The 14,136-nt window shown below is 48.3% G+C and overlaps 1 protein-coding gene across 1 annotated transcript in view; it reads left to right on the top strand.

The window, feature by feature from the left end:
* Nucleotides 1–4,038: 4,038 nt before the first annotated feature.
* prom1a (prominin 1a) overlaps nt 4,039–14,136 on the top strand; it is a gene marked incomplete at its 5' end in the record, with an annotated part of 72,047 nt that continues 61,949 nt past the window's right edge. The window contains one exon of the mRNA XM_080525071.1: nt 4,039–4,276. Coding sequence (XP_080381197.1) covers nt 4,039–4,276 — 238 coding nt within the window. The remainder of the gene's footprint in view (nt 4,277–14,136) is intronic.

The following is a 14,136-nucleotide window of genomic DNA, read 5'->3' as shown; positions in this document are numbered from 1 at the left end:
ATCAGACATCATTATCTCTCTCTTTATATGTATCATCCATTCCTAACACTACATTGCCTTACAAGGAATGACCTGTCCCTAGACCTGCGGTAGCTATGGGTGGTGGTGGGTTCACCCGATCAAAAGGTAAGACTTTTTTACATTTTTATTTTCGGAATTGTTGGTGTTCTGATGGCGCGTTTGAATGGTTAATCTTATATTTACTGTAGGTCCATATACTATGTCTATCCATTTAGTGCTGCTCATAGCCACCACTGGCCTTGCTACAACTAGCACCACCGGTGTTTCTGGTGCCGGGCTTGGACATTTTAGATACATTTTAGGTACATTTGTTGCCCACCCCCAGGCTGTGGATGACAAGGAGAGGGTAATGTTGGCCCAGTAACTCTAGGCTGTGGGTGACCGGGACAGTGTAATGTCTGAAGGCTGGGTCAGGGTGACAGGGACGGTGTAATGTCTGAAGGCCGTGGGTGACAGGGACAGTGTAATGTCTGAAGGCTGGGTCAGGGTGACAGGGACAGTGTAATGTCTGAAGGCTGTGGGTGACAGGGACAGTGTAATGTCTGAAGGCTGTGGGTGACAGGGACAGTGTAGTGTCTGAAGGCTGTGGGTGACAGGGACAGTGTAATGTCTGAAGGATGGGTCAGGGTAACAGGGACAGTGTAGTGTCTGAAGGCTGTGGGTGACAGGGACAGTGTAATGTCTGAAGGCTGGGTCAGGGTGACAGGGACAGTGTAATGTCTGAAGGATGGGTCAGGGTGACAGGTACAGTGTAGTGTCTGAAGGCTGGGTCAGGGTGACAGGGACGGTCTAGTGTCTGAAGGCTGTGGGTGACAGGGACAGTGTAATGTCTGAAGGCTGTGGGTGACAGGGACAGTGTAATGTCTGAAGGCTGGGTCAGGGTGACAGGGACAGTGTAATGTCTGAAGGCTGTGGGTGACAGGGACAGTGTAATGTCTGAAGGCTGTGGGTGACAGGGACAGTGTAATGTCTGAAGGATGGGTCAGGGTGACAGGGACAGTGTAATGTCTGAAGGATGGGTCAGGGTGACAGGGACAGTGTAATGTCTGAAGGCTGGGTCAGGGTGACAGGGACAGTGTAATGTCTGAAGGGTGGGTCAGGGTGACAGGGACAGTGTAGTGTCTGAAGGCTGTGGGTGACAGGGACGGTGTAATGTCTGAAGGCTGGGTCAGGGTAACAGGGACAGTGTAATGTCTGAAGGCTGGGTCAGGGTAACAGGGACAGTGTAATGTCTGAAGGATGGGTCAGGGTGACAGGGACGGTGTAATGTCTGAAGGGTGGGTCAGGGTGACGGGGACAGTGTAATGTCTGAAGTGTGGGTCAGGGTGACGGGGACAGTGTAATGTCTGAAGGATGGGTCAGGGTGACAGGGACAGTGTAATGTCTGAAGGCTGGGTCAGGGTAACAGGGACAGTGTAATGTCTGAAGGCTGTGGGTGACAGGGACGGTGTAATGTCTGAAGGCTGGGTCAGGGTAACAGGGACAGGTGTAGTGTCGTCCACAGTAAATCAACCTCCAGTCAAGGCTGCTTTACAGGGCTGTAAGCTCCTTACCTCAGGGGCCTGAGCCTGTGAGCCCTAGCCCAGCCTTCCCCCTCTCTTTCAGACTTCCAGGAAGTTCAACACTGGTATTTAAGTTTGTCTGGAAACCGTCCAGTTGCCTTTTTTTCCTTTTTTTTTTTTTTTTACTGTCCCTGTTTCTCTGAGTTCCATGAACTTCAAGGATGGAGGATTGGAGGATTGGAGCTATTCAAACAGAGGTTTTAGCCATTCCATAAATCTTTACTGCACTAGCTACTTGCTAAACGAAGCACAGAATCATGAGCGGTTGTAGCCTGCGTTGAGAGCATAAAACGTTACACAGCATCTCAGTGCCTGCGTTTGATCCTCTGAGAGGGGGATGAGAGAGGAAAAGAAGGTGAAACAGGCCCTGTTGCCAGACAGGGATTGATCTGTCTTGACAACAACGTTTGTCTTCAGTGTGGTTAGCAGCTCTGACTTGGCCATTCACTGTCAGTAAGGTCATTGATTTGACCAGCGCTTGTTTGGCAGCAGTCTCAAACCACTTTCCCTTCAACAAACATCATTATTGATTGTTCTCAATATCAATCACACCCTCAGATTTCTCTGAGAGAGACAGAGAGAGAGACGGAGAGAGAGAGAGAGGGAGAGAGAGAGAGAGAGAACCCCCCCTCCCCCTAGCCCTGTAATTTGGTCACTCAGAGGGCATTTGTCAGACGTTTTTTCCGAGGGAGACAACCATCCCTATTCTTCAGAGTTTTCTGTTCACCTGATCTGGCTGTTCCTGTCGCTGTGGCTCTAATGAGTGTGTGAGTGCGCTGAAGGAAGCCACTCTGTGTTCTGCGTCCTTGATCAAAGCCTCACCCCACGGGAGCCTTTCCAGCGGGGGCCCCGCCCAACCGTGTCCTGGGAGTCAACTAACAACGACCCTATTGTGTATGGAGGGTCAGGTGTGGGTACACCTGGACGCCCCTCCACCAATCACACACCCTCCCAACGGCCTCTGCACCAATCACAGTGCTCCTGGTGGGCGGGATGTGGCCTGGGCACTGTGTATCGTGTGTCTCCGTCCTCCTGGGGGAAGGAGGGGTCATAGGTCATGGAGGAGGATACTGAACACCTGTGTTGGGGGTCAGCTTGAAGGAAGGCCCAGCTTGGCGTCTGTTCCTTCCAGCATACAGTAGCGGACTGGCCACCTGGAGCACCGGGAGAATTTCTTGGCCCGCGGGGCCGGTGAGCAACGCGATCTGTGGGCTACGGGGCTGGTGTATGCGCTCCTACCCTTGATCCAAGAACGCTTGCACTGGTATAGCATAGACCCAAGAGGAGTAAAGCCAACTTATAAATATCATATAATTAACATATGAATATTTTGTAGCAATTATTCAGACTATACTTCAGAGATCAATTAGCTCAAGGCGGTAGGATCTGACATTTTGTTTAATTTACATATGTGTCTTGCGCATCCTTTTCCTGGCTTGGTGAACTGTTTTGACCCTATGTAAAACAGCTGTTGCGGAAACACGTCGGCACAAGGCGGAATAAGTAGCGGTCTCAAGCCACACCAGTCAAACTGAATAGGACCATAATTGGGCCACATTCTGCTTTAATTTGAGTATTAATTTAATAATTAATGTTATTCTGAATTATGATCTGAGCATTATCCACACAAAACGTCATGGTGTTACTTAATGGTATCATGTTTTTGCATCTGATTATCTCATCATCATATTTCTAATGTTATAAGCCGTTTTGTTTGGGTCTGTTTTTTTAGGTGGAGATGAATCAAAATACGGCATTCAGCATGAGAGGATAAGTGAAATTACCCTCCTCTCGCAAATTGGAGGCCACAGCAATAACTAGCACACAAGGTAGTCCTACCAGTGAGATACATTTTCCCCATTGTTATGAAATATTTTTATTTAATATTATTCTCCAAGTTCATCCTCGTTCACCCGACAGGAGGAGCGCTTCCCATTGGACCGACCGTTCCCCGGGGCTCCCGCAGGCGAAGAGGAGCGGCAGCGCGCGCTTTACGCACCCACGCACGCCCTCTCGGGCGCTTTACGCACGCACGTCCTCTCACGCGCCAGTTCGGCCGACCGTTCGCGCGCCTCGCTCTCGCCGCACGGATGCTCGAGCCAACCCGACAGAGTCGCTCTCTTCTTCTTCTCGGTCTCGGAGGAACGGAGCGCAGCGAGGAGGACCGACCGGAGGAGAGAACAAGCGCCCGGTTCGCGTCAGTCTGAGGAGAGCCACTCACTGACCGTGGGAACGATGATTATCACCAATCTTTCTTACTTAAAACTGGACTTAAAAACCTGCAGTCCAACCGTTTTGGCACTGCTCACTTCGCCCCTTGTATTTCCACTCTTAATATAAAGACACGGAGGATCCAACGGTATTTTATAGTATCTCCCTCGTAGCTTATCTTTCCCTTGTGTCTTTTTTTTTTACCCCCCCTACGTTGGTTAGGACACACGGTTTTATAGTCAACATGTGGAAAACCACCGGTGTCCTTCTCCTCTTTTGGGGACTGTCGGCCGGCGAACTCCAACAAGAGGAGCGAGCGACGGAGACTCGAAATCAACCGCCGTCGGGAAAGTTGGATTTCGGGTACGTCCCCGCCGGAGTTTACGAGACCATGGCGCATTACGAGCCGGGAGTCATCGGGATACTGTTCCACATGGTTCACGCTTTCCTGTACGTGGTGCAGCCCAACCCGTTCCCCCAAGGTAAGCCGTCGTTAGGGCAATCTTGTTATGATGATGTCCCATACGACTGAATGTAAAACAACACTGGACGGTGATAATAACAACGTGAGTACTATTCACGGAACTATTTCGACCTCCATGAACCCCACGGGGGTCCCCATCACCCCCCACTGTCAACTGTCATTTGCAAAATAGACAGTGTGACACAAATATTTTACTACTGCAGATATTTTTTTGTTATGTTTTTAGGAAGGATGCCATAAAAACACTTGACCTTTTATCCAGACCGTTGTAAATCACTCCATTTATGCAAAGCATTTCCTCCACCACAGTCAGTGCGTAAAACTATTGTTTGGAGGCCTAATTCCTTTGCGTGGAGTTCATTCATGCGTGCGTTGATCTGCATCCAAAGCTGACAGGGCGTTTGAAGGCAGTGTTTCGCCTATGGTGTACTACTACTGCTTGTGTTTGTCAGAGTAATTACAATTAAGACTCGACCCCTGCTGTCTTTATCGTGTGGTCACTGGTCACTCTGGTAACTCAACAGTCTGGGCACCCAGCGCGTTTTCCATTGAATGCAGTTTAGACCAAGATACCTTTCACTCTCTCACACACACACACACACACACACACACACACACACACACACACTCACACTCACACACACACACACACACACACACACACACACACACACACACACACACACACACACACACACGCACGCACACACACGGTATCTAGCCTACTTTGGGAGGAGGGTGGAGGGGCAGGTTGGTTGCTACTAGACACGGCCGTGATCGACGGTCACTCCGTCCGCAGATTAGGATTGCCTCTGTGAGTCATCTTGTTAATTTGGTAATCCCATAATCTGGAAAGCCATATGTTGCTGCGCGTTTATTTTTCCAACTTGTCAGACCAGCTTGGCACACAAATGGCTCACACCATCACACAGTAGATGTTTATTGATTGCTTATCGATAAACTTGTGGGTCAAATAAGAACAGATAATATCATCATGTGTAAACAAAGGAACTTAAAGGGAGACGAGTGTTTGTTAAAAGCTACAGTTACAGCAGTTCCCTTCCCTTGCATGCTGAATTGAGCACCCAAATCGCATGACCATGAATTACAGAATGTGCATGTCCAAGTAGTCATATTTAGACATCATTATTTGTTTTGCATCCCTTTGGCTATACTTGGTTTAATTCTCGGATTTATGATGATCAGATGTAGTTCGACTAAATTATTAATTGGGACAATACATCGCATGCAGGGAGATTATAATCCGACGTTGTAATCCAAAAATCTGCCAGGACTGTTTTGATGAGAGGCGACAGGCTGTTTTGAGAGAGAAACCCCTCAGGGACGTCCAGACAGGGAGAGGCTTGTGTACCAGGCCCGAATGTTCCCAACACCCTAGTGGAGCATTGTTGATCAGGTCTTGAACCCATGTTCCATGTTTGGGTGTCTTGGGAAAGGAAATTCTAGGAGGCAGTACTAGACTCCCATTCTAACCTCCACACACACACACACCCATTGGTTGACTAACGCTCTGACATTAGTGTAAGGCAGTGGAGGCTGGTGGAGGTAGAAATCAGAGAACGGGCTCAGTGTGATGCATGGAACGGAATGAGGAATGGTATTACAATGGGCCCTGTCCTCCGATTTCTACCTCCGCTAGCCTCCCCTGGAGTAAAGTGGTAGCTATTTGGAGAAGAGTAAAACCACACTTACAGTAATACATTCTATTATGAATTACTGTATCATTAACACATCGCATTATTAACTGTCATTAAAAATGACTTAAATAGTGCCTTATCCCAAAACTCTTTACAATGGCCTCTCATTCACACACACATTCACGCACCAATAGCGGCAAGCTACCATGCAAGGCACCGGCCCGCTCGTTGGGAGCAATTTGGGGTTCAATGTCTTGCCCAACCACACATTTCGACATGTGGCCAGCCAGGGTTCGAACCACCGATCAGCCGACCTTGCGATCATTAGATGCCGGCTCTACCTCCTGAGCCACAGCCACCCCACATCCGACAGTATACAACTATTGCAGCAGAAGGTAGATTCCCTGATTTCCATAAAATTATAAAGCCTTATTAACTAAATGCGGTTTCTGAAATCCAAGATAGAGCTAATCTATTATTCTATTCTATTATTCTATTATTCGATTCTAGTATTCTTTTATTCTATTATTCTATTCTAGTATTCTTTTATTCTAATATTCTTGAGCATATTCATGGTGTTCCGCCTGACGAGGACCGTGATGGAGATTCCATTAGCACCCTAGCAACAGATCTATCACTCCCTCCACACACACACACACACACACACACACACACACACACACACACACACACACACACACACACACACACAATCTGACATTATGTTCATACATATGTCTTTCTATTTCTCTCTCTCTCTCTCTCACACACACACACACACACACACACACACATAATCTGACAGTATGCTCATACATTGGTCTGTCTTTCTCTGTCTGTCTCTCTGTGTCTCTGTCTCTCTCTCTCTCTCTCTCTCTCTCTCTCTCTCTCTCTCTCTCTTTCTCACACACACACACACACTTACATTTACTTCTGTACACTTATTCACTTCCATTTGCTGTCTCCTCCCATCGTTTCTCGGTGGCTCCCTATGTTCTCCCTCTGTGTTAAACGTCTTATAAGACTGTGGCAGCTCTCCAGTGGAGAGAAGCGTGTGTGTGAACACCGTCTTCTGTACTTATGCCGCTTTCCAGAGGTACTTCTACCAGGCCCGGGGATTATGTTCACCACAGGAGCACAGATCCCTGTTGAATTTGCCCTGTGACAAATAGAAGGCTTTCTCATTAGCCGCACATTTCGCAACGTCTATTTGCTTTGCCATCATCCTCCTCCTTCTCCTCCTCTCTCTCACTCTCTCTCTCTCTCTCTCTCTCTCTCTCTCTCTCTCTCTCTCTCTCTCTCTCTCTCACTCTCTCTCTCTCTCTCTCTCTCTCTCTCTCTCTCCCCCTCCGTCTCTCCGTCTGTCGAGCCGTGACAGGTGTAATATTGATTCTGAGGCGGACATTTGTTGGACAAGGAACAGTTGCCAGGGAAACGCAGCCGGCAGGCATTGTAGTGGACGTATTTGGAATCCCCCTCATCAGGGGAGGCTGGCGGAGGTAGAAATCGGAGGCCAGGCTCATTGTAATGCATGGGATGGATCTGGGATGAGGAATGGCACCAGCCTGTCCCTGGGAGACCAGAACCTTTAGGGTTCTAAGTTAGAACCCTACTCCTCCAACCAAGAACAACAACCTAACAGAACCCTCTCAGCCCTCACGGAACACGGAAGGCCTTCATTCTGATCTAGAGTGCCGTCCCCAATGTGTCTAAGCTGTGTGTTTGGTGTGTTTCTGGTGTGTGTGTGTGTGTGTGTGTGTGTGTGTGTGTGTGTGTGTATGGTTGTGTGTGTGTACGTGTGTCTTTCTGATGTGTGTTTGTGTGTTTCTGTGGTGTGTGTGTCTGAGCTGTGTGTGTGTGTGTGTGTGTGTGTTTGAGCTGTGTCTGTGTATGTGTGTGTTTCTGTGGTTTGTGTCTGAGTTGTGTGTGTGTGCGTGTTTCTATGGTGTGTGTGTGTGTGTTCCTATGGTGTGTATGTGTGTATGTTCCTATGGTGTGTGTGTGTGTGTGTATGTTTCTATGGTGTGTGTGTGTGTGTATGTTTCTATGGTGTGTGTGTCTGAGCTATCACACAGTCACGTCACAGCGGTGACTGTGACGCCTGTAGCCTGGTGGTGGCAGTGGGTCACCAACGGCGTTGGCCGGAGTCTTCCTGGCCCAGCTGAAAGCCCCAGGGACCAGCGCCGCTCCGTCACCTAGCTAAGTACCCTCTCTGTTCCTCTGAACTTTACATTTTTACATTTACATTTTTACGTTTACATTTTTGGGGCATTTAGCAGACACCTTTATCCAAAGCGACTTACAACAAATATATTTGTCTATGATTCTGTGAATCGTCTGTCCATCAGACATCATATGCTAGGACCAGGGGCCATTGGCAGACACAATGCTAGAAGAAGGACAAATTATTATTATTATTATTATTATTATTATATATATTTTTTTAGAACTGACTAATTTGACTTCATGTGTACACTCACCGACGCCGTACACTCAACTGCACGTTAACGCAAATATCTAATCAGCCAATCATGTGGCAGCAACTCAATGCATTTAGGCATGTAGATATGGTCAAGACGATCTGTCAAACCAAGCATCAGAATGGGAAAGAAAGGTGATTTAAGTGACTTCGAACGTGGCATGTCTGTTGGTGCCAGATGAGCTGTTTTGAGTATTTCAGAAAGTTCAGATTTACTGGGATTTTCCCGTACAACCATTTCTCAGGGTAACAGAGAATGGTCAGAAAAAGAAAAGCAGCAGTTCTCTGGGCAAAATGGTGGTGGTGGTGGTGTAATGTGGGGGATATTTTCTTGGCACAAATCTTCAGCAAAGTGTGATGTTATAATGTCAATATGGGGACCAACATCTTTCCAGCACGTTGTTGAATCTATGCCACAAAGAATTAAGGCAGTTCTGAAGGTAAAAGAGGGGGTCCAACCCGATACTAGCAAGGTGTACCCAATAAAGTGGCTGGTGAGTTTATGTATTGCTTATAAAGCATCACGTTTAAATATGTACTGTATTGTGACTCAACATTACCAAATATGAAAAATGAAGTAAGTAAGTGGGCAGGTGAATACATCTGCGGCTCAGAACTGACTCATTTTACTTCATGTCTTTCTAATGCTTTCCATCATGGGTTTAATATGTATGGACCGTATAGGATCAGCATAGGCTTACCTTTGATGTCTCGGTGATTCAGTGTGAAATATGAAAGATAAGTCTTTGAAATATGGCTGAAAATTTATTTTAAGTGGGTAGGTGAGCACATCGTATATGCAGAACTGCATATTATATAATCGGAGCTCAAATTGGTATGTGGCACTGAGTGTGTAATACCCTCTTATTCAGGCACTGTCATTACGCACTGTGACACTTGGGATGGGCTGTCAGATCTATAACCTCCCTATTGTGTCAACCCAGGTGTGATTATGTGTGGGCCCCGCACACGCACGCACGCACACACACACACACACACACACACACACACACACACACACACACACACACACACACACACATGCACCGACACACACATGCACCGACACACTGATATACTACCAGACCACTGACAACTATAGATCAGAACAAACCTTTAATTTTCACAAACAAACACCCACACACAAACAAACACAAACACAGACACACACACACATGCACGCACGCACAGATCCACCCACACACACACACACACAGACACACACACACACAGATCCACCCACACACACACGATGGATACAGGTGCTTGGAGTTGTTTGTTTCCATCTCTAGAGCTCATAAAGATGATTTGGGCCACAGAGAGGGAGGGAGGGAGGAAGAGAGAGAGAGAGAGAAACGTGGTTTGTGAGACACATTTAATAGCAGCTGGGCTATAAACCTCTGTTACGTGCGCTATGGGTAAAGAACACGGAGCATCCTAAACACTGAGCCCATTAAATTGATTAGTATTTTATGGAGCTATTAGCATTCATGTTGCCTTTATGAGCTCCTGGTTTTATGTGTTTATGCAGAGATGGCATGTTTGTGATGGGAGCATCAACCGCCTTGTGATTCTAGGAGACACACTGTCATTGCATATTAACCCAGCAAGTCAAGTTGCTATGGTAGCCAGCAAACGGAAACAAACACAAGCTCCGCCTCTTCCTTCAGTGCCCCCCCTCCCAATCCTAACCTAGCCCCTCTCCGGGTGTGCGTGCGTTTCTGTGGTGTGTGTCTGAGCTGTGTGTGTGTGTGTGTATGGGTGTGTTTCTGTGTGTGTGTGTGTGTGTGGGAGTGTTTCACAAATTGAGTCCCTGCCTCCAGTGCCCCACAACAAAGCTGGTGGCTGGTGACTTTTTTTGCCCTGGTGTGACACAATGTCACAGTTTCCACTGCAGTGTCTTGATAAAAACCTGCATCAACACAACCTCTGTATTCATGGGCACCTGCCTGCGTCTGATTAGCATATGTCGTATGAGGAGCTGCCGTCTCAGGCAGCCCGGGAACATCAAGTCTCCTTCTGCAGCTCAACATTGGGATGAAACGACACTCTCTTCAAGATCACAGGCGTTAAACCGCCGCCTCACTTATTTCGGTAAACGAGATGAAAAACGAATCCACTCCTCTTGTTGAAGACACAATTATTGGTTCGATGACGTGATGTGCTTCTCAACGCCGTGTGACAGCCGTGGCAGAGGTGTCCTCCTCAGCGATTCACTCACACACACAGTCAGACAGACGCTCTACTCTCACAGTCACTCACACAGTCAGACGCTCTACTCCCACACAGTCAGATGTTCTACTCTCTCTCACACAGTCAGACAGACGCTCTACTCTCACACAGTCAGACAGACGCTCTACTCTCACACACCGACGCTCTACTCTCCCACACAGACGCTCTACTCTCACACAGTCAGACGCTCTACTCTCACACAGTCAGACACTCTACTCTCACACACAGACGCTCTACTCTCACAGTCAGACGCTCTACTCTCACACACAGTCAGACGCTCTACTCTCACACACAGACGCTCTACTCTCACAGTCAGACGCTCTACTTTCACACACAGTCAGACGCTCTACTCTCACACACAGTCAGATGCTCTACTCTCAGAGTCAGACGCTCTACTCTCACACACAGACGCTCTACTCTCACACACAGTCAGACACTTTACTCTCACACACAGTCAGACGCTCTACTCTCACAGTCAGACGCTCTACTCTCACACATGCAGACAGGCGCTCTACTCTCACAGACACAGTCAGACTTTCTACTCTCACAAACAGTCAGACGCTCTACTCTCACAGACATAGACAGACACTCTACTCTCACACACAGTCAGATCCTCTACTCTCACACACAGTCAGACGCTCTACTCTCACACAGTCAGTCAGACGTTCTACTCTCATGAACATAGTCAGACACTCTACTCTCACACAGTCAGTCAGACGTTCTACTCTCATGAACATAGTCAGACGCTCTACTCTCACAAACACAGTCAGACAGACACTCTACTCTCACACAGTCAGTCAGACGTTCTACTCTCATGAACATAGTCAGACGCTCTACTCTCACACACACAGTCAGATCCTCTACTCTCACACAGTCAGACAGACGGTCTACGCTCATGAACATAGTCAGACACTCTATTTTCACAGATACAGTCAGACACTCTATTTTCACAAAACAGTCAGACGCTCTACTCTCACACAGTCAGACAGACACTCTACTCTCACACACACAGTCAGATGCTCTATTTTCACAAACACAGACACTCTATTCCCACACACAGTCAGACGCTCTACTCTCAAAGACACAGTCACTCAGATGCTCTACTCTCAAAGACACAGTCAGTCAGACCCTCTACGCTCACAGACACAGTCAGACCCTCTACTCTCCTTCCTCCACTTTAAGAGAGCGGTGGAGGATCTTAACTCTGTCATCTGGGCTGATGAAAACTCCCTTTTGTGCCGTTGTCGCATTTGCATTAAATTCCTTACTTCCTCCCTACACACACAAGCATGCTCGCACTAGGGAACACGTGCACACACACAGACAGGAACACCTGCACAGCTGCACACACACACAGACACACACGCACGCACACAGGAACACGTGCACACACACATAGATGCAAACACACGCACGCACCCACACACACACACACACACACACACACACACACACACACACACACACACACACTCTCACACACACACACACACACACACACACACACACGCAGGCACTCACACACACACACACAGCCCTCTTCCTCTCTTCGCGTAGTGCTTGGTGTCATTGTGGTATTAGAGAATACAGGAAGATGAAGACAGGCTCCCTGCTGGGTGCTATTCCCCCCCCCGAGGGAACACAGCCAAATCGCTTCTTCAATGAAATGCTTACTTTTCCAAAGGAGTGACGGAAACTAGCTACTTTCTTTCATACAGCTTTTGGGTTTGGATTTCACCCCAGTAAACAGACAAAGCGCTGAACTCAGGGAGCGCCGGGGGACTCCTAATTGGCCCCCCCGGAATATGTTACGCAACACTCTCTGAGGTGGCGTGAATGACCGTTCAGTGTTTCTAAGTGCCACCAAATCTGCATGTCGAGTGTGAAGGTATGTCCCTCTGTAAAAGGAGCCGTGTAAAAGTGTGCGATGTGCAAATTGATTAAACGAACTGGATGAAAAGGTATTTCCTGAATCCTCTTATCCCGGAGGCAAGCGAGCGCTGAGTTCAGTGTCATTAGCCAGGATGGCCTTACTAAAGGCAGCTGTGTCAGCGGAGCGCGGACGGGGAAACACAAGATAAGAGATATGGCATTAAGATAGCTGAACCTGAGAGAGGCTGGAGAGGGTTTCCAGGTAATGCAATAATGCCACCATAATGCCACCCTCTGCATAACGTCATATCTGCCAAAGAGCTGAGAGAGGAGGGGGGATGGGAGGGGGGGGGGGGGGGGGGTGTAGAAAGAAATCCCCCAGAGAGAAAGGGACTGGCTTAAGAGAAGATAGAGACTAAAGAGAAAGAAGATCAAAGGAAAAGAAAAAGCAAGATTGGGAGAGTTGGATGGACACATGCTGAAAGAACGGGTGAAAGGAAGGAGTATGTAGAAAGAGAGAGAAAACAACAGACGTTGTGTGTGAGTGTGTGTGTGAGTGTGTGTGTGTGTGTGTGTGTGTGTGTGTATGTGTGTGTGGAGATAGAGAGAGAGAGAGAGAGAGAGAGAGAGAGAGAGAGAGAGAGAGAGAGAGAGAGAGAGAGAGAGAGAGAGAGAGAGAGAGGGTCTGTGTGTGAGACGCATGCAAAACGAATGGGTGAAAGGAAGAGTAAGAAATAGACCCAAAGGAGCATGTAGAAAGAGAGCAAGATTATTTATTTTTTTAGCTGTGTTTGTGTGTGTGTGTGTGTTTACCCGCACGTGCGTGTGTGTGTGTGTGTGTGTGTGTGTGAAGCCACGTCTCTCTCCGGCACGTCATATATGGGTCAGGTCTGCTCAGCGGAGCGGGCTGAGCGAGGGGCTAGCGGGCCAGGCGGGGGCCGAGCTGCAGCTGTCCCGGTGAATGGGTGACAAGTCATGCATCCTCCTGCCCTTTAGTGCCGCCTCACCGGCACGCTCAGCTGTGCCCGCCGGGACCTGGGAGCCAGGGGGCCTGGCGCTGGGGAAAGGGGGAGTGAGATGGAACGGCAGATGTGTGCCACGGTGGCACAGCGCAGGGTCAACCTGCCAACGCCAGCGAAGCCCGAGATGACGACGACTGCCCTCCGCCCTGCCTCCCTGACTTCACTCCCATGCTATCAGTGTTAGCTGTCACCAACCTGCTAGAGCTAACACAGGGATGACTGCCCTGCTCGTGTTGACTCCCCATTGACTCCCCGCTAGCATCAGCTAGGCTACAACCTGCTACGGCAGCGATGACTCCTCCACTCCCACCACTGCCTCCTCCTACTCCTCGCTCTCCTTCCCTGACATCAGTGTCAGATGTCAGCGACCTGCCATGGCTGACATGATGACAGAGATGACTACTGTACCCGCTCACGTTGACTCATACCGCCTATTGTTCTCCATCCACGTGGCATTACTACAACCTGCCAAAGGCAGAGACGCATGCCTATTCTCTCGTGTTCTCTAGTTTTTTTGTTAGTATTCCCACGTATTGGCTAATATTGGCTAATGTTGGCTAATGTCGACTAATATTGGCTAATATTGGCTAATGTT

Source organism: Nansenia antarctica (genome assembly GCF_963989245.1).
Source record: "Nansenia antarctica genome assembly, chromosome: 3".
NCBI lineage: Eukaryota > Metazoa > Chordata > Actinopteri > Argentiniformes > Microstomatidae > Nansenia > Nansenia antarctica.
The sequence above is the reverse complement of the archived record's forward strand: the minus strand, read 5'-3'. Positions and strand labels throughout refer to the sequence as shown.